The sequence below is a fragment of the Hippoglossus hippoglossus genome, chromosome 6, assembly GCF_009819705.1.
Source record: "Hippoglossus hippoglossus isolate fHipHip1 chromosome 6, fHipHip1.pri, whole genome shotgun sequence".
Lineage (NCBI taxonomy): Eukaryota > Metazoa > Chordata > Actinopteri > Pleuronectiformes > Pleuronectidae > Hippoglossus > Hippoglossus hippoglossus.
Genome location: NC_047156.1, coordinates 1252001 through 1270993, shown reverse-complemented (window position 1 = coordinate 1270993; position 18993 = coordinate 1252001). Strand labels below are relative to the sequence as shown.

Here is an 18993-nt window from a genome sequence, read left to right as displayed (position 1 = left end):
CATGAATTTTTAACGTCTCTCTCTTCCTATTGTGCCACTAATGTGCAGGATAGAAATATAAACAGGGTGCGGAGTGCAGAAGCATCATCAGCTGTCAGCTCGGTGAACAACAACACAGGGACACCTGAGGAAACACACACACACACACACACACACACACAGTGGCAGCTCCTGTCTGAATCATGAGGGAGCCACTGTCACTGGAGGCCTGAGGAGCTGAGTTACATTGTGACTGCAGCTCTGGATATGAGCAGGATTTCCTGTGTGTGTTTGATTTTGATTTTGAAGTTTCCATCGTCTCTCTGACATATTCACTGTGTATTAATAAATCTGTGTATTCTAATGTGCAACTTGAGGAGAAATGTGATAAATCCTGTGGCTCAGGAGGTCAAGCGGTTTGTTCCCTATCAAAAGGACAAAGGTCTGATGCTGAGAAAAATCAAAGAGGTGTATTATAAATGGCTGAATTCAGTCCATTCACTGAGAAAAACTTTAAATTAAAGTTACACCAACAACTGGGATGAGAGATAATGAAAGTTAAAGTTAACAGGGACCAGGACGAAGGGAAATAGTTTCAACATGAAACACAAACAAACTGTTATTGTGTCCAGGACTGTTTAGTTTTTTCTAGGCAGCATTATGAAGGTATTGAAAGTTTACAATATATATATAGATAGAGAGAGGAAATAAAATACATTTAAACAGGTTTAAACTTTTATTTGTTTACTCTTTTCCTGCTGATTGGATGAAGTTGCACCAGCGTAGCTCAGGGAACAGCTTTGTCCCCGACACACAACGTAACAAGAATCTATTGTAACCATAGCAAAGGTGTAAACTTCAGACTTTAGAGGAGAAATTCAGAAGTATCATCACTTTTTTACGTTAAATGTTCTATACTGATGCAATATCCCACAGAAGCTCTCCTCAGAAGACAGAGGCCTTATGACGAAGCTGCAGGCTGCAACAAGCTGTGACCTGAATGAGGACTGGATAGTTCATCAAGTGTATAAAGTGGAGAAGTTGACATATTCCCACAGAATGCACCAAGATAAATGTACCAGTCGAGGTGGATTGACTTAATCTGACCCCGAAGACAAGCTGTCACATGAGAGATACAGTCGGTGCTGCTAATGAAAAGCTAAAAATTGAAAGAAACAGTTTTAACGTGGGAGGTCATGACTCATAGATCCTGTCGCTCTTTTGAAAAATCATCGTCTGTGCTGGTGTGAAGTACAAAGACGTGGACTTCCCCCCCCCCTGTGTGCGGCAGCCACACCAGTGGAAACGCAGCAGGGACTGACTGAGAGCAAACCGCCCTCGGCCCGGAGGCTTTACAGCTGTGCTACATTCCTGAGCGCTCAGTCGAACCTCGTGTAAATGAAGGAACATTAAAACGTCTGCTGCAGGAACAGATCTCTCACTGCAGGAGCTGTGGAGGTTGCTGTGTTGATTATCTCCAACTAGGAGGTTGTTTGTTAGCAGGATTACGCAAAAAAAACACTCAACTGAATTCCAGGAAATGATGTGGAGGGGTGGGAAGAAGAAAGAAACCGTTCAATTTGGTGCGGATCCAGATCAGAGGATGGATCCAGTCACTTTTCTCCCTTTCTTTAACATAATTACTCAGAGAATAATTCATGGATCTAACATTCGGGCGTATTTAGGGGAGTGATAATTGTGGGTGTGTGCTGTCTGGTGCAGATCCAAATCAAATCTGGATCTTGTGAATGTGGTTTCATAAGGGGACTGGACTCTAATTTCTGATGTGGAAAAGCAGCTTATCTCACGATGTTAAAGAAACCCCTTCCCTCCACCGAGTTACGAGAAGGTTCGGTAGTTTTTGCGTAATCCGGCTTTCTAACAAACCAACAACTCAAACATAACCTCCTTAGCAGAGGTAATAACGTGAGCTCGGTCACTTTCAAATGTTGTGATCTGTAACAATTCTCCAACGTTTAGTGTAGCTGCGGATACATGACGTACTTTTAGGTTTTGAATGCAGAACTTTTAAATGCCTGTTTACAGTGTGTCATTACCTCTACAAAGGAAATAAAGAGGCTGTTGGGCGTTGGTGGACGATTGATGAGTGTTTGTTGTTCCAGTTGACGACTGTGAACCACACCGTGAGTCTGGTGTCGTCAGCTCGGCTTGTTGACCTGTTTACTTCCTTCAACAGGAGGAAACTGATAAAACCTGGACCTTGTCCTCAGAATAAGTTACTGAACTGAGGTCAGGTTCCAGGCGGACTTCTCCTTTAGTGTCGGCAGCAGTTCCTCTGTAAACGAAACTCAAACCAACTGAAGGAAGTTTGTCTTAACAGATAAAAAGTACATTTCAAAAGAGACGTTACTCAACACTTTGAAACAAAGGTTTGAATCCACTGAAGAAGTGTTGATCGTGTGGAGCTTGATCTCTTCCAGAAAAACAGCTTCCACCTTAAAAGCCATTTTAAAATCAGAACCTTCAAAAACAATAATAAAAAATACAATAAAACTATGTGATAATTATCAATATTTTTAGGTAAACTTTTTTTAACCTTTTCATTTCTGACAGAATAATTCATGGATCTTGATGAAAACAATCAGAAGAGAGGACTGATACTGATATGATGTGTGACTTGGTGCAGATCAGAACAGTGAATTTAAATGTGGTTTCATAAGAAGACTGTTGTAAATTTATAGTTTAAGAATTTCACCAAAATGTCAAAAAGCAACATAACATGGAAGAAAGTGAAAAGAATTCCTGGATGTGTGAGGTGTTGTGTTTCCGTGGAGTTCGGTTTCTCACGAAGGTAAAGAAAGAAAGAAACAATGTTCTGCGATTTCTCTCAGGAAACTGTGAAGTCAAACATGTCGACTGAACAAACACGGGATCAGGTACCGGCAGCGATAATCCGGAGATATCTGATATGACGAAACGCCCTTCATAGAAACTTCAACACAGATTGTGAAACTGATCTTTGAACATGCAAAACAACGAATAACCGTCAGTTCTGTTCTCTCTGAGCAGAAGTGGAACGAGACAATGGCAAAGTGCAAACAACCGCAGGTCGTTGATCCAGTGAAACGCAGCCTGGTCCCAGTCGGTCTAAATCGAACAGAGTCGATTCTGCAGCGACACTGAAAAACTCAACTCAGCTTCAACAAGGTTCTTTATTCCATTTTATCTTCAGTTCCTTTCTCGCATATTCAAGTACTTGGATTTTGAAATCCAGGAAACACAATCATTAATAAACAAATAAACTTTCAAATCATCATCATCATCATCATCGTTGTGTTCCTGTTTGATTCATACATGATTCCACTTTCCCCCCCGATCCCGCCCCCTGCCCGGGCTAAGACACATGGACCTCTTGTAAACATGATACAAATCCGTTTGTTTTTTGCCTTTTTTGATTACAAAAAGTAATCTGGTAGAAAAATATCTTTTCTTTTATAGGTATTTCTCTTGGTAGGAATATTTACATTGAGTACCTCACAGTATAATCTGATTTAAAAAGTACTTCGTGTAAAATAAACACAAAAAGGTCTCGGGGGGTAAAAGGCCTTTGGTTTTCACGAAAAGTATGAAAACGAGGACAAAAGAATCACAAAAGGTCTGTTCACTGCTGCGCAAAACCACAGTGACGACTGGATTGGTGATTGTTGGGCGTCTTCGCGCCAAAGCTAAGGGACGCCAAATGTCCACAGGTTGGAAAGGGTTCATTCGTGGAAAGAGTTCCGAACCAAAACTGCAGCTACAATCAAGCGTCACTCCTGGGGACGGCAGAGCCACACAACTTCCGATGGGCGAAGTATCCCAGAACCATGAGCAACATCTCCGAGGTGCTGCTGAGGGCCACGATGAAGGGCGCCTGGGACGCAAAGTCGGCCTCCACCCGGCGGAAGGACAGCTGCATGACGGCGAGGGCCAGCAGGCTGTTCTGGACGCCCACTTCAATACTGACCGTCTTCCTTTGTGGTGGGGCCAGGCCCGCCACCTTGGCCATGACCGCACCGACCACCAGCCCCAGCATAGGCACCGTCACCCCTACTGCCACGATCTGGGGCCTGACGTTGGCCAAGATGGACGCCCCCATTTGGTAGGCCATGAAGATGCCCCCTATGATGAGCACAAAGCTGAAGGGTCGTATGAGCGCCAGCAGGACGCGCGTGAGGGCGGGCAGGCGCAGCTTGACCAGCATGCCCAGCGAGATGGGGATGGCGATGAACAGGAGGGTGCCCAGGATCTTCACGAAGGGCACATGCAGGGCGGCGTGGACCCCCAGCAACCGCCCATACAGAGCTGATGACAGCGGCATGGCTGCGGCTGCCACCACCGTGGACACCAGGGTCATGGAGATGGCCAGGGTCACGTCCCCACCCAGCAGCAGGCTGTACAGGTATCCGCCCCCGCCGCCAGGGGCCGAGCAGGTGATGACCAGGCCCAGGGACAGGGCCTGGGGCAGTGAGGCCAGCCGGGACACACAGTAGGCGTACAGGGGCATCACCAGGAACTGCCCCAGCACCCCGAGGAGCAGGGGCACGGGGCTCCGCAGCAGACTCCGCAGCACCTCCACCTCCACCTTACATCCGAAGGCACACTTGTTGACGAAGATGAGGGGCAGCAGGGCGAACAGCACCGGGTTCTCGGAGAAATGGGACAGGCCACCGGACTGGATGAGTCGGCTGGCCGGGTCGTCGTTACCGGGCGCCACTCTGATGGAGTAATCCGTCCTCTCCTCGACCAGAACCGGCACCGAGTCCTGGTCCAGGTCCAGCAGCTGGATCTGCAGCTGGGCCGTGCCCGGGACCCCGGAGCGGATGCTGATGATGTAGCTCGTAGCGGGACCCGCGTGGCCGCTGTCGGTGACGTTGAGGATGCCGAGGACCTCCGGGTCCATGGAGCGGACCGTCAGCGTCTGCTTCCGGCTCCTGCGGCCCTTCCTGCCGGCCGCGGTGCTCCCGTACAGGCTGGAGATCACGATCACGCCGTTGGTGTTTTCAGGAAACTCGAACTCCTGCGAGGACCCGTCCCCGATGCTGATGTAGCCTCCGCCGGGGCTCAGGTCGGTGCGGTTGCCGCTGTCCACGGTCAGGTTCCCGGTGGCCCGCGCCCGGTCCGCTCCCCCGGTGACGAGGAGACACCAGAGCGTAAATAGCGTCCTCATGTTAGTAACGGGCGGGGGTGGCGGTGGAGAGACGCCGCAGAGACACGCTTCTCCCTCCGCCTCCTCCTGCTCCTTCAGCGGCCTCCCCCTGACGGTTACACCGCCGCCCGCTCACAGCACAACGGCGAACTTCTCATTGTAGTCTCCGGGACGAAACGTCGGCAGCAGCCGGCTCCACAGCTCGTCTGGTTCCCATTATGTCGCTGCCTTTATACCGGAACCTAAACATCCCCGCGCCCCGCCCTGTCCGGGCCGAGCCGGGCTCCCCAGCTGCAGCGGCGCCCGGCGCAGAGCTCCCTCTCTCGGCCTCTCTCGGCCTCTCGACGCGTCTCTCGCGGCCTCTCACGGCCTCGCCTCGCTCCGGCTACTCGATGTCACGACCCCCGTGCGAACGGACCCGAATCCGCGGCTCGTCCTGCGTGTCGGTGTCTCTGCGTGGCCGCGAGTCTGGAGCTCTGGAGCCGCGAGCATCGTCGATCAGCTGCGGTTCGTCCGCGGCCCGGAGAGTGAGAGTCGGACATCCGGTTGTCAGCACCAAAATAAAATGTACCAGTTTGTTTCGCTCGTCAACCAAACAAAACAGTTTCAATCTCACATCTTGAATGAAAATGAGCAGAAAGAAGAATCATCTTATATAATCTTGTCTTTCACAAGACGTCCATTGCAAAGCAAATAATTAAATAACATTAAAAAGGAAAGTGGCTGCAGGCCTCACATCATCTGTTAGTTCATTTAAAACCGTTCAGAGGCCAAATGATTTCCGAGTCGCAACACAACCAACATTAAATAACACAAAGCAGTGGAGCAGCAGGAGTGACGTGAAGTGGTTCAGGTCTAGTTTCACATGGAGCTTCTGTTTCCTCCTCTTCATCTTCATCACACGAATGACCCGTTAACACGTTACCGACTTCACTTCTTCACCAGAGTCCTCGTGCTTGATCGTTGCAGATCCAGGATCCACCTCCTGGATCGTGATCAGAGGTGTGATCAAATGGGGATATGGAAAAATATGGCTTTCCTGACCCATGAGATGTGATTATCAATATGCCGGTGATATTTAATTATTTAGTTCTGCATAGTTTGGACAGTTTGTGGTTGTTTATCATTAGAATGATGTCATATGTGGACATTGACAAGTTACAGTGTGTTTGTTAAAGACTAAAGAGGAACTAAGATAAGACTTGATGCACTTCCGGAAATTTAGGGTCTTTTTCTACTCTTCAGTGAGACAGATATCATGAAACATGATTGTCTTAAAATATATCGAATATCGCTGTATCATGATATTATTGTTATCGTGGGTCATGCATCACGTATCGGCAGGATCTCCAGAAGGCCTCTATGCATTTATTTTGTAAAGGAGAATCTTACTACTTCCTCTCCCTCTCTCTGGTTAAATGTTCCTGACTTGACGGATCCTCCAGATGGGGCGGGTAACTGTGCTCAACCAATCAGCAGGGGCGGTCACATGGGAGAGGAAACACCGTTATTAAAGGGGGGGGGGGGGGGGGTACCAGGGATTATCCATCACACAAAACCTCAGGACATGTACCTGATTATTTAACTATATATAAGATATGGTGCCACATGATACGATACGATTTGATCCACAAACCAACTGAGAATCCGATTTCTTTGACAGTAAATAAATACGAACGACATGACAGCTCCCACAAGTGAAGCCGAATCCCTTTGATCTCCCCCTGGTGCCTGGCTGTAGTGCAAGTCATAAACCCTGCCTCCACCATGTTAGCAGATGGGACATGGTCCAAAATAAATAAATAAATAAAACTACACAACTGTTTATATTTCTGATAAGTTTGGTATATTATTCTATTCTTTTCTATTCCTGCTCTTCTCTCACGGTCACCCCATCATCCTCCCCCTTGTCTTCTACGGACCCATTTAACTGCTGCTCTCTGTTTCCCACTCGGCTGCTTCCTGACCATTGATCGCCGTGGTGACTCGCGACTGATCCATTACGCTTGTGGATTAAAAATCAACACAGTCGCACTCCACTGAGCAGTGTCCAGTTACAGCTCTGCAGCCAAGTCGGCTATTGCTTATTTGTCAAACACAAGCAGCAGACAGAGCAGGGAAACCTGACACTGCGGCCCGGCTCGGGACTGTGGCATCGCAGGGGAACTCCCTCCTGTCAGCCGCCACCTTTTTATAGCTGCTGCTGTGAGTCACTGAAATATTAAAAAGCCGTTTTCATCTCGACCTCCAGGTTTCCTGTGGAGGGTCAGGGAGGTCACTGGGTCAGAACCCTCCTGTGAAAGCACCACCCGGGCCGGTCGTGTCTTGGATATTAACTGTCACTGCTCGTTGTGTTGAAGTCAGACCTGGGACAAGCTTATTCATCAGCTATTGTGTTTTCATGAGTTGTGCGCCCTCCTTCTGTCACCATGGCTAAGTCAGAGCCACCAGTGAAAAGAAAAGGCGGGAGGAGTCCTCAGTGCACGCTAAGAGAACCTGCTGGGGCCATTGCACCGGCTCCTTCTTTGACATTTGCTGGTGCGACAGCCAGTCGCTGTGGGGACGTCAGTTATGCACATTTCCTGCCTGGCTCACGTGCCCTGAGCTGTGTAATTATTTATCCTCGGTATGAAAATATACCTCATGACTTATCTTTCACAAACAACACGAGAGAGTGAAGAGGAATTCCACCTCCGCCCATCCTGACACCTTAATGGAGAATCTACAGGAATATTTGCAGCAGCAGGGATTCACCGCTGTGTGTGAAAGTATGTTTGTGTGTACTTGTATCCATGTGAGGACCATTTCAAGTATGGACCGAACAGAGTGAGAACATTGTGGGTTCTCCTGTATCCGCCCACTGTGACGTCAGCCTTTGGTTTGGGAGCTGCTGTGGTTTCCAGGCCCCAACACATCCGGTGCTTAATGGTCTGTTTGACTCTAAATGATCATAATTTACTAAAAGGAACATCAGCTGTTCTAAAGAGAAAGAACAGCTTCCCATCGGGGTGCATATAACAAACCATCCTTTGTCTTGTGTACCAGGCTCTGAGCATTAAAGTGTGACGACACTGTAAGAGGTTTGTGTGTTCCTCGTTGTCAGGGTGGGATTGAGGAATTGCCACGACACTCCTTAGGAAAATGTTTACTTACGTTAGAAATGTAATAAATCATCAAATACAATCTACCATTTTTATCAACAGGCTGTGGTTGATCCTCTCGTTCTAAGACTTGGTTTTCGGTTTGGAATCAGGCTCATGTTAGAGTAAAGGCTTCGGGAATGTGTCCTCACTATGATAGAAGTATACTGTGTGTGTGTGTGTGTGTGTGTGTGTGTGTGTGTGTGTGTGTGTGTGCGCCACAGACTCCACACATGACGTTATCCTGGGTGATGTCCTCATGAGGGTTGGTCCCAAACAGGAAGCCTGGAGTTTGTGAGCTCCAGCTCTGCAAAGGCCTGTCGCAATATCCCAATATAATATAATAAAATGTATATTGTGTTAATAGTTATAGGATAATAGTTTAAATCACTCCAGTGGTTTTTACATCATTTTGTGAATCATAATAGTAAAATTGTTCCATCTATGACCATCACGTCTCCACTACTACAACACAGATCTGTATTTCATTATTCATTCATTAGTATTTTGGGATAATCTAAGTTTAACCAAATTTAAAATGAAACTTACTATAGAAGCATCATTATTATTATTGTTCATAATTTTTTCCAAACTTTATACAATGATCATTTAATTAAAATCCAACATTATGAAAGCTGTACTGCTGAGTAATGAAACCTTTTTCTGGTTTTATGTGCTTTTTTTTTGCCATTTTGAGTATTTATCTGAGTATTGAAAGTTAAAGGGAAGACGGCATCAGAGGGCAAGATTTTATTTATTTAAGATACACATAGATATATACAAAACCAACATGCTGTAACGTCTGTGAAACTCTGAGTACAAATGAAGCTTCCTAGTGTTAAAATGGAGAAATCAGAAACCTGATCCAGAGGAAGGGAAGCTGCTCTGTCAACTGTGAACTCAGTACAGAGCTGTAACCTGAAAATAACAAAAGACAAAAGGAACCAGTCTTCAGATAAATTCAAACACGTTCTGGTGACATTCTACATTTGATTCTTCTCTGTCCACATCTCCTGCATTTACCCAAAACACCACAAATGAAACTTTCGAACAAATGTATGGTTTACAAGGCAAATTAGGAAAAAAACAAGATATCAAAAATCTAAATAATCCAGCTGGTGCATCACAGCTCTGAGTGGACGTGTTGTCCTCCTGGAACAGTCCAGGATGAAACTGAGACAGGTGATCAGGTTATTTTCAGTCGGAGACGCTTCTAAAAATATCTGAATGAGGTTCCGATGTTGCCGTTGGGAGGGGGGGTGGGGGGGGGGGGGGGGGGGGGGGGGGGGGGGGTTTCAACAACTTAAATCAAATACCAAGTATCTATGAGAGAGACCAGGCAACTTCAATCCACAGAGTTAAAGACGGCCTGTAAACTACTGTGTCAGGCACTGGTGAGGGAAGCACCTACGAAAGCACCTGCATCCCAAATAAGGCGTTCGAAGCAAAAAGTCTGAATTAAAGCCACACGACCCGTTTGACACAGAGAAACAACAAGTGGGAGGACTGACTGTGTGTTATCATGAGGTCAGGTAGAGGCTGCTGATTGGAGTCTGACGAGGGGACACTGTTCTGTAGTGTTACCAAGACCAACAAGACCAACAAGACCAACAAGGAACTGTGAGTGCAAAAACTGACCCCCCCCCCCCCAATTCATTTAAGAGTCTTGTTCCTCTGAAAAGAATCAACTATTAAACCATTTCTGACAAATGGATCAAAACAATTTTAAAAAAACGTGAACACACCCGTCCACACGAAATCCTTTTCATTTGTAAAATAAATCGATCTCCGTCCAGATGATTGCTCAGAATCAGAAATAATCTCTGTCCACACACAAGATGTAGTTTGGATGGAGCCGAGCACACGTACACTGGTCATGTGGTGTAAACAGGAAGTCGACTGTCTACTCTGTTATAATGACTGTAAGTGCCCATTAAAACCCTTTATTTTCATCACTCTACATTGTACAGTTCGTAAAATGTTTTTCTTTTTGTACAAAGCAGACATCCAGTATGAAGAGTGTAGCTACAGCCGGGGGCGGGGGGGGTAAATTGAGATCCAGTGGGGAATTAAAAGGAGAAAATAGAAATGGATCGAAAATGGGAAGGTGAACCAGAGAGAGAGCGATGCATGCCTCTCAGGTGGTGTGTGTGTGTATTTATAAAGCAGGAGAGTGGGAATCAATAGCCTCATTAAGTCCTCCCGATAGGAACAGTTCGATTGAAACGCACGCACACACACACACACACACACACACACACACACACACGCACACACGCACACACACACACACACACACACACACGCACACACAGCTCCTGTCATCTGCTTCCTCGCAGCCATGAGCGCCATCACCGCTCCCAGAGCAGCCTTCAGTTCCGTAGAGCAGCGAGTCTGGAAAGAGTGAAAAAGATGAAAGAGTTGAACTGTTTGGAGACACTGGTGTTAAATGTGCAGTTCACTGAAATGACGTTTCATTCATATTTATGTAGGAGCTTCACACCTGTCATGTGTAACATTTAAACATTTAGGGCGCAAGGAAGCGCAGTGTCAAAGTTGGTTCAAAACGAATAAACTCAGAATAAACGGGTGAACCAACGCTCTGCTGCAGCTGAGGCAACTTAAGTGACAGTAACGAAAACTGATTTAAACTCTGAACAAACTGGTGAGTCTGCAGCAGCAGGTCTTTACTTCAGGTCCGAAGATATATAGATATATATTTTCAAAGTCTTTCAAGGTGTTTTTTGTTCAGGAACCCTGACTAGTCTTCCTTCTCTTTTCAAGTTGAACATTGTCTTTGTTTGTTTCTTCATCACTCATGACTTTGCAACAACAGGCGAGCCTTGTGTGTGTGTGTGTGTGTGTGTGTGTGTGTGTGTGTGTGTGTGTGTGTGTGTGTGTGTGTGTGTGTGTGTGTGTGTGTGTGGATATCAGTGTGAAATCTAATTTCCTTCCTCGTGCTCTGACCTAACAGTGAATGTGCAGTTTGTGTGTGCCTTGTTGTCCTGCAGCAGGAGACGAGCTTCACCAGGCGAACGTGTCGTGTTAAAGGAACATGAGTCGGACGCACATGTTGCTTCTTGGTTATGACACATTCTGGTCTGTACCTTCGAGACAGCTGGTCCTCCCTCTCTTGGCTCTGTGTGCTCGGGGCGCCCACAGAGGTGGCTCCTGCCGGCAGCTGGTTGAGCTGGTCCATCACCTCCAGGCCACTCTCCTCTGCTATCTGGTGGATCAGGTCGTCCACCTGCTCCTGAGGTGTGGTCAGCGTCATTGCCGAGCTCATGGAGTCCTCCACCACCTGGTGTGAGGAAAAGAGAGAAAACTCACAATAGAGCATAGAACTGGGTTTGATTTTTAAAGATTTCCATTGAGACATGATATTTTCAAGTCTTTCTCAATTCCGTGAAAGAAATATCCAAACAGAAGCTGCTGTCAGACCTTCACTGAACATACACTGAACTGTTTGGGACCACGCAAACGTCTGAGTCACTTTCCACCCTGTGCTTTGTGAGCAGCAACTCACCGAGGTGTGGACGTCGAGGTTCTGTACTTGAGTTTCAAACTTGTCCATAATGGCAGAGACCTTCTGCAGGTCCATGGAGCTCAGAGCTTTGTCCAGAGCCTTGGTCACCTGGCCCATGCTTTTGGTCACCTGGAAAAAATGAGAAGCCTTTATAATGTACTCGCCTCATTCTGGAAAAAGATCTCACCTGCCAAACTTAAAGTAGCAGGAATAATGTGATGTGGATTATGACAGAAGTTACTTCATCATCCTACATTTTGAATGGACATCAGATATATATGATCTAAGGCAGCGTGTGTCACAGTAACTTACTGCCTTCATGGTGACAGCAGTCTGGACTTTGGAGGACACAGCATCGACTCGTGACGCCATGCGCAGCCAGTTAAGACCTTCATTTTTTTTCCGGATGGCGTTCTCTGCATAAACTCTGGCACATTCCACGTTCTTCTGCTGCAGAGCCTGAGGACGGAGACAATGACTGGTTTTATTCATACCTCACTCTGATGGACATTGTACAACTGCTGCAAATTAGCTACTAGCTAACTCTGGCGCGATTACTTTTAGTTGTGAGCTGTCGCTGCAAAAATAAACAATAAGAATAAAAACGACGCTGGACGAACTGAGCCTGCAGTTCACCTTGTGTACATTTCATGCAGATGAATCTCCCTGGTGCACGTTCTCATATACATTTAGATTAAGACTGACACAAAAACACCATCTCTTAATCTTTAGTGTTAGCATAGACCATAAATAAAGATGGACATATATCGCCCCCTGGTGGCTGGCTATGGTATAGGTCATAAACCCTGCCTCCTCTATGTTAGCAGATGGGACATGGACCAAACTGAAAAGTAGATGTTAAATAAATGTTTGTCAAAGATGGTTTCTGTCATTTTATGTAGTTCTTCTTCTTCACATCACACTGGTGCTGGTTCAAGTGTTCATGTTCTGATCAGTTTGGTTTTAATTCGTTATTTGATGATATAAAAACAGACGTCATGGTGGTAACGTGTTACTCATCTTTTTTTACTGTCTATGTAAATTATTACATTATTTAAAATGTTACATGTGTTTTTATAAATGAGATCAGCAAAGCACTTCACATGTCAATGTTGTCGCTCATGTGAAGTTGTGATAAAAAGCTAATGAAGTAAAGAAAACAAACATCCCAGCGACCAGCGACCCAAATAAAGCAGCAGTCATTTAACACCATTGATGATTATCAGGAGAAAGCTGGAGCAGAGACTCCGGGACCAGGATCAGGAAGAACAATCAGCCTTTAAAGAAACGGACACGTCAACGACACACAACTACAGGGCTCTGTTACTGAAGCTGTACTGCCCCCTGCTGACTGAATACGAAATACTGTCGCTCCATTTGACCAGTGCAGTGTAATCAGATTACAAGGGAGCATCAATACTGAAAAAAATGAATATATCCACAAATTGTTACTGTAAGTGACATGATTATTGTAATACAAAAAAGTATTAATCATTAACATCATTCGAAATAGAATCATTGTAAAAATTATTATCGTATTTTTAGTTACATCCTTTTTTTTATTTTGAGCCGTTAAATCACTCACATTTGCAAAATGTCAACAATAACATTTTCACTGAGGTTTTTAAACTTTTGAAAAAGGAAAAAAAGTTTTTACATTCCGTATTAATCAATCAACCTCACTGTATTATTTATTTTATTTACTGTCTTTAGTATTAAGAAGTATTTTGACGTATCTGTATTACAGGCTTTGGCACTATCAGTGTCTCCAGCTATAAACAAGTTACATTTAAGACATTTTAGGAGCTTTTTAATATCACTTGAAATTAAATTTAAGACCAAACTCTGTTACAGCAGACTCCACCCCCTTGATCCCCATTGTCCCAAGCTTGAAAGACTTTCGAGACACAGAGCAGTTTGACTCATAAGCACATCGAGGGGAGTAAAAAGGCACAGCACCAAACATCTACATCAAGACATCTACATCAGCGTCTCCAGGCCAACTGCTGAAAATATATACGCAGATTATTCACTTCGCTCAGTTAGAGAAGAAAGAACTGAAGATGACAGGAAGATGAGCAGTGAGCAGACGATAACAATCTGGATGTTGAACATTGTTCAGTTGAGCTTAAAGATCAGTAACTGGTCTAGTTACAGGAAAAGTGCTGCTGGTTAGACGCCTTTAAAAAACAGCCTGAAACACCATCACTGCGTCACTTTCTCCCACTGCTCCTTTTCTCTTTGTTTGTCAACACTTCACCTCAAATCAAACAGTAAAACTGCTCCGACTGTGACTTAACCTTGAGTCTAAGGTCAGAGTGGTGATACAGGAAGAGAACGAGAGAGCTCCACGACATGCAACAACAACACAGGGACATGGAAGAGAGACAGAACAGATATACGTCTTTAACATGATACAAACTTGTCCCAGCTTGCTCACCTTCTTGACCTTGGCGTGCTCCTTTTCAGAATCCTTCTCAGCCTTCTTGGCCAGTCTCTCAAGCTGCTTTGTAGTGAACTGTGAATCAAAGAGAAAAAGACTGACGCAAAGTCCATTGGAAAAAAAAAAATCACTTGCACAAGTTATATCAAGCTGATATTTTTAAACCTTTTCACAGATACATACTCTGAGCTGGAAGAGTGTGTCTGTGGAGAGAGAGAGAGAGAGAGAGAGAGAGAGAGAGAGAGAGAGAGAGAGAGAGAGAGAGAGAGAGTTAGGGGTATGTGAACACAAACAGATTAAACTACAATAACAGCCTTGTTGTCGACCACCTCTGCCGTCAGGTCACAGTTTACACCCACGTCTGTCCAGACTCATACGACGTGTGTAGAGTTGATAACGACTTCTTGGGAAGCTTTTCTCGGACTCTGACGTTTTTTTACTCCCTAATATCAGTCGCAGCTCCAGAAAAATCCAAACTTTTTACCAAATATGAAGAAATACCTTCAAGTTGTTCCTGAGATGAGAAGTTCACGAGAATAAGAGGAACAGATAACAACATGTGAACATGATGCCTCGGGTGACGCCTGCAGAACTTAAGCCTTAATGGTGATGTACATATTTGTTAATTAATGTGTTAAGATTATTCTTCTTTGTGCTCCTTTTTAGTCAAGATTTGAGAGTTTGTGTTTGCTTTCAAATTGTTTCGTTCCGTCGATGAATGAAATAAACTTACAAATGAATAAATGAATAAATGTGCTTATTAAATTTCTATGCATCAATGGAATCACAAAACCTGACAAAGAAGTAACTGACGTTTTAACACATAAAGAAGGAGAAATGCTGTCGGATACAAACCGAAACAAACAAGTTACAGAAACTATTCTGAATTCTGTCTGTGACAATGATGGAAGATATTAGCAACAATAATCACTTTTACAGCTAATTAAATGGTTCACAATCCAGGTAACTGAAATGTGATGAGCAGCATAATGAACTTTAATGTGAGAGCTTTGGTTTCTCTCTCTGTTTCTGTATCTTTCAGTCTCTAACGTCCCAGTCCTGAGCTGAGGCCTCGTTCACAATCACAACAGGTCTGACAGCTAAGCTAGCTCCCCCCCCCACCCCCAGCCACCAAGCTAACAGGCTAATGCTAACTCAACATCCACAGTTACAGAGGAGGTGAACCGTCCCCTACCCTCCATGTTGATTCCAGGTGATCGCAGCTAAGTGGACCTTCAGCTTCTCTTCCACTTGTTTTCAAACGTCAACATCGAACACTGCACTTCCTGGTCTGAGGAACTGTCATGTGACCGGAAATATCGTTCTTCTTCCTCGCCTCTTGTTCACTTCTTGAATCAAGCTCAGGTGCAACACTGCCACCTACCGCCAATTCCGTTTAAACGCGTTTCTAAGGATGAAAAATCGATATGAAGTTAAATTGTCTTAATATATTTTCTGAGGTATCAGATTGGAAACTCTAAACATTTAATAAAGTACTTCTCATATTTAACCATCATTTATTTAAATTGATCTCACCTGTCAACTTGTATTACTTGTACATATTGGGTTTGTTGTGTGGCAAGACCCACATAGATGTTTTATTATATGGATTATATGAATGTATTATAATAAACACATTTGATTTGTATTGCTTTATACATTGCACATGTATAAGAAACATGTGCGGTGAGAGCTGCAGAACAAACCTCAGAGGGACTCGATACGTTTACAACGAAGGCATCTTCCTCCAAACAGTGTGGCGACCTGCTGAGGACAGGGAAGACCAGACTGTGTGAAAAGTGTTAAAACCATAGACTGTATATGAAGAGGTTTAAACGTGGTCAAACCAGGACATGGACGAGAGCAGAGAGAATCATTGTGGCTTTATATTTACATTTCAACTTATAAAAAAATATCTGTTTCTGTTTCATAGTTTTTATTATTTTTATCACAATATTAAAATCACATCACTAGGCTGCTGTTGAATAAACACTTTTACAGACAGAATCATTTTTGGCTTCATCACATCAAACAGACAAATGTTCATATATGTGAACAGACTTTATGTTATTAAACCTGAATCATGTCTCAACATTTCCCATGAAAATTCAGCAGATTTCTCTTGAAGAAATAAACATGATGAATAAAATCTTTCTCTCTAACTGCTCTGATCCAGCGTCACAGAGACATTCACAGGTAACAGCTTCAAATGATCTCTAGTGATAAAGTATGGAAACATCTTCTGAGTGAAAGTGTGTGTGAAGGTGTGAATGTGTTTGTTAGTATCAAGATCAGAGAACGACAGTTCTCCTCTGTTCCAGTCCAGTTTCACTCTGATCCTCTGGATCTTCTGCACAGAGAGATCAGATGATCCTGATGGTGACTCTGCTTTGTATTTACCTTCATAGAACCTTATTCTCCATAATCCAGACAGATTGATTCCCTTCCTCTGGACAGACTCTGCTCTTACACCCAGTTCCCAGTGTGTACTGTCTCCAACCAGGACGTCCCAGCTGTGAGTCCCTGAGTTAAAACCCTCAGATCCCAGGACTGAGGCGTATTGATCAAACCTCTCTGGATTGTCAGGAAGCTTCTGTCTCTCTCCTCGTCTCAAACTGGTCAGATCTTCAGACAGGACGAGTACTGGATGAGAAGAGTTTGGGTCCAGAACCACAGGACTGTAGGAGACCATGTCCTTCATCTTGTTCCAGATGTTGAAGCTCAGGTTGCCCAGATGTTTGGCCTTGTCTATCAGAGCTCCTGAGGCCAGCTGTGGATCATCCAGCAGGGGGCGCTGCTGGACTCGTTCCACTGCAGCCTTGTAGTTGAGCAGGAACGAGACGTCTTCAGCTCTCAGCTCGTCCTCTGTGGTTCTGATTGTGTCTGAAAGAGCCGTTATGTCTCTGCTCAGAGCCTCAATCTTCTCCTTCATCATCCGACTCTTCTGCTCCTCTTCCTCCCTCAGTGCAGCCATCCTGGCCTCCTCTTCCTCCTCCAGAAACTGATGAAGCTTTTTAAACTGCTCCTTGATCTGCGTCTCTGTGAGTCCGGCCTGGACCTTAATGTGTTCTGCTGTTTGTTCACACTCTACTTTAACACGTTCAAAACACTGTAACTTCTTCTTCAAGGGCTCCAGAGTTTCCTGAAGCTGCTTCTTGTGTTGTGGTGCAGCTTCATCGATGGGTCTGAATCTGTGGTCACTGTGTTTCTCTGAATCTCTGCAGACGAGACACACTGGCTGCTGATGGTCCAGACAGAAGAGTCTGAGTTTCTCTGAGTGCAGACTGCAGAGAGCATGTGAAGAGCTCTGATCTCTCTCCTGTAAGAAGGTCTCACACAGGTTCTTTAACACCAGGTTACAAGGTGGTTCTGACCTTGAATTTACAGAGCATCAGTGTTATGGGATGTTTGGTCACATTGTAAATGTGGAACCTGGTTTGTTTTTATCACGGCTCATCTCTGTAAAGTGTGAATCCACTCGTCCTCGTTGTATTTACATATTTAGTGAACGGGCATATTGATCTGCTGCTGCGTAGGTTTCTGTTCTTTTTGATTTTCCTGATCTGAACCAGCAGTTCCATTGGACAGTGTCCTGATCGAGTCCCTCTGAGGGTTTGTCCTGCAGCTCTCATCACATGTGTTTCTTATACATGTGATTATACATTTAAATCTCTTATATATGTATAAAGCAATAAAAATGTAATGTGTGAAGAAACTGAAAGTTGAAATAAAGAATAGATCCAGTCTGTTCTTTTGTCTTCATTCCAGGATCTCATTCAAAGCTGATGGAGACAAAGTGAAACTCCTGTGAGAGAATAACTGAGGCAGTTTCCTCCTGAAAGTCCACAAACCTCAGTTTTCATGTTCAGTCTCTGTCTTTGCAGCTTTTCTGCACTAAAACAGCTTCATCGCAGACAAATGAGCAAAGTTTTCTTCCACTCGCTGATTTTCAAAACCCAGATCTTGTTTGTGATCTCAGTGGATGAAGAGAGTTCGTCACACAGATTTAAAGAAGTGGAGAAATAATGGTTTGGTGAAGTTTCAGGGTGAAGACGTTGAGTTGAGTCCTGACACACAAGCCACATATTGGAGATATTGTGATGTTGTGGACTTGAGGTCGTTCCGTTTATCGTGCTGTTGATTTTCATGAGGATGAAACTTCACAACGAGTTTGTCGTGTTGCTTCAGTGTTTCACGTCGTCACCTCACGGACAGACGCTCCTGGGTCGTACAGTTTGAATCCAGACTGGATCAAAACTGCTTGACACCAAATTTGTCCGAGGTTTAACCCACAAAACAAACTTTGCTGCTTGAAGAGGTTTTGTAATTTCTGCAGAGTTAAAACAGTAAACGGTAAAAACACTCAGGATCAGGTTCCTGACGACTGGGATCGATTCTTTGCTCCGTCACAGACAAACTTCATCAACTGTTTCAGAACAGAAAGAACTTTGGTGTCACTTGTATTACATAGAAACAGTTTGAGCAGATTATCATTTTCTTTGATAGAAGCTGAACAGTTGTTGACATGGTTCCTTTGCTCTTTGTCATTGTTCTTCTTTAGAACTCCATTAACTTTGCTGTAAGTCTGTATCATCTCTGGCTGCATGTGCTGTTGTAACAGCTCAGCTTAACACTGAGGGGGACAGAGCTTTAGAAATAAGAGTCTGAGACTCTGAAACAACCTGAGGAAATACAGCAGGCTGAGTCAGAAGCTTCCTTTAAATCCAAACTTCAAACGTGTTGTTATCGTACCACG

The 18993-nt window shown here is 44.5% G+C and overlaps 3 protein-coding genes across 7 annotated transcripts; all 3 read right to left on the bottom strand.

Moving 5' to 3' along the window:
* Positions 1-3133: 3133 nt before the first annotated feature.
* Positions 3134-5660, bottom strand: slc10a3 (solute carrier family 10 member 3). The gene has a single exon (XM_034589294.1). It carries the CDS (start codon positions 5147-5149, stop codon positions 3743-3745), a length of 1407 nt encoding a protein of 468 aa, XP_034445185.1. The 5' UTR covers positions 5150-5660; the 3' UTR covers positions 3134-3742.
* Positions 5661-9003: 3343 nt separating this feature from the next.
* On the bottom strand, positions 9004-15562 carry chmp1a (charged multivesicular body protein 1A). 5 transcript variants are annotated; one of them, XR_004614222.1, is made up of 8 exons: positions 15433-15562; positions 14421-14440; positions 14235-14312; positions 12107-12253; positions 11795-11923; positions 11376-11569; positions 10576-10662; positions 9004-10537 (listed from the first exon to the last, which is right to left on the bottom strand). XR_004614222.1 is itself a non-coding variant. In XM_034589314.1 (7 exons), exons 1-7 carry the CDS (start codon positions 15437-15439, stop codon positions 10641-10643), a joined length of 597 nt encoding a protein of 198 aa, XP_034445205.1. In that variant the 5' UTR covers positions 15440-15562; the 3' UTR covers positions 9004-10640. The 5 variants fall into 5 exon arrangements, 1 of the variants encoding a protein (XP_034445205.1); XR_004614223.1 differs by having other exon boundaries at positions 10582-10662; XR_004614224.1 differs by having other exon boundaries at positions 9004-10532; positions 10583-10662.
* Positions 15563-16422: 860 nt separating this feature from the next.
* Positions 16423-18831, bottom strand: LOC117763133 (nuclear factor 7, brain-like; the record flags this gene model as incomplete). Its single annotated transcript, XM_034588041.1, has 2 exons — positions 18776-18831; positions 16423-17611 (listed from the first exon to the last, which is right to left on the bottom strand). Coding segments are annotated over exons 1-2 (1245 nt in total), but the record flags the coding sequence as incomplete, so codon positions are not given.
* Positions 18832-18993: the final 162 nt, after the last annotated feature.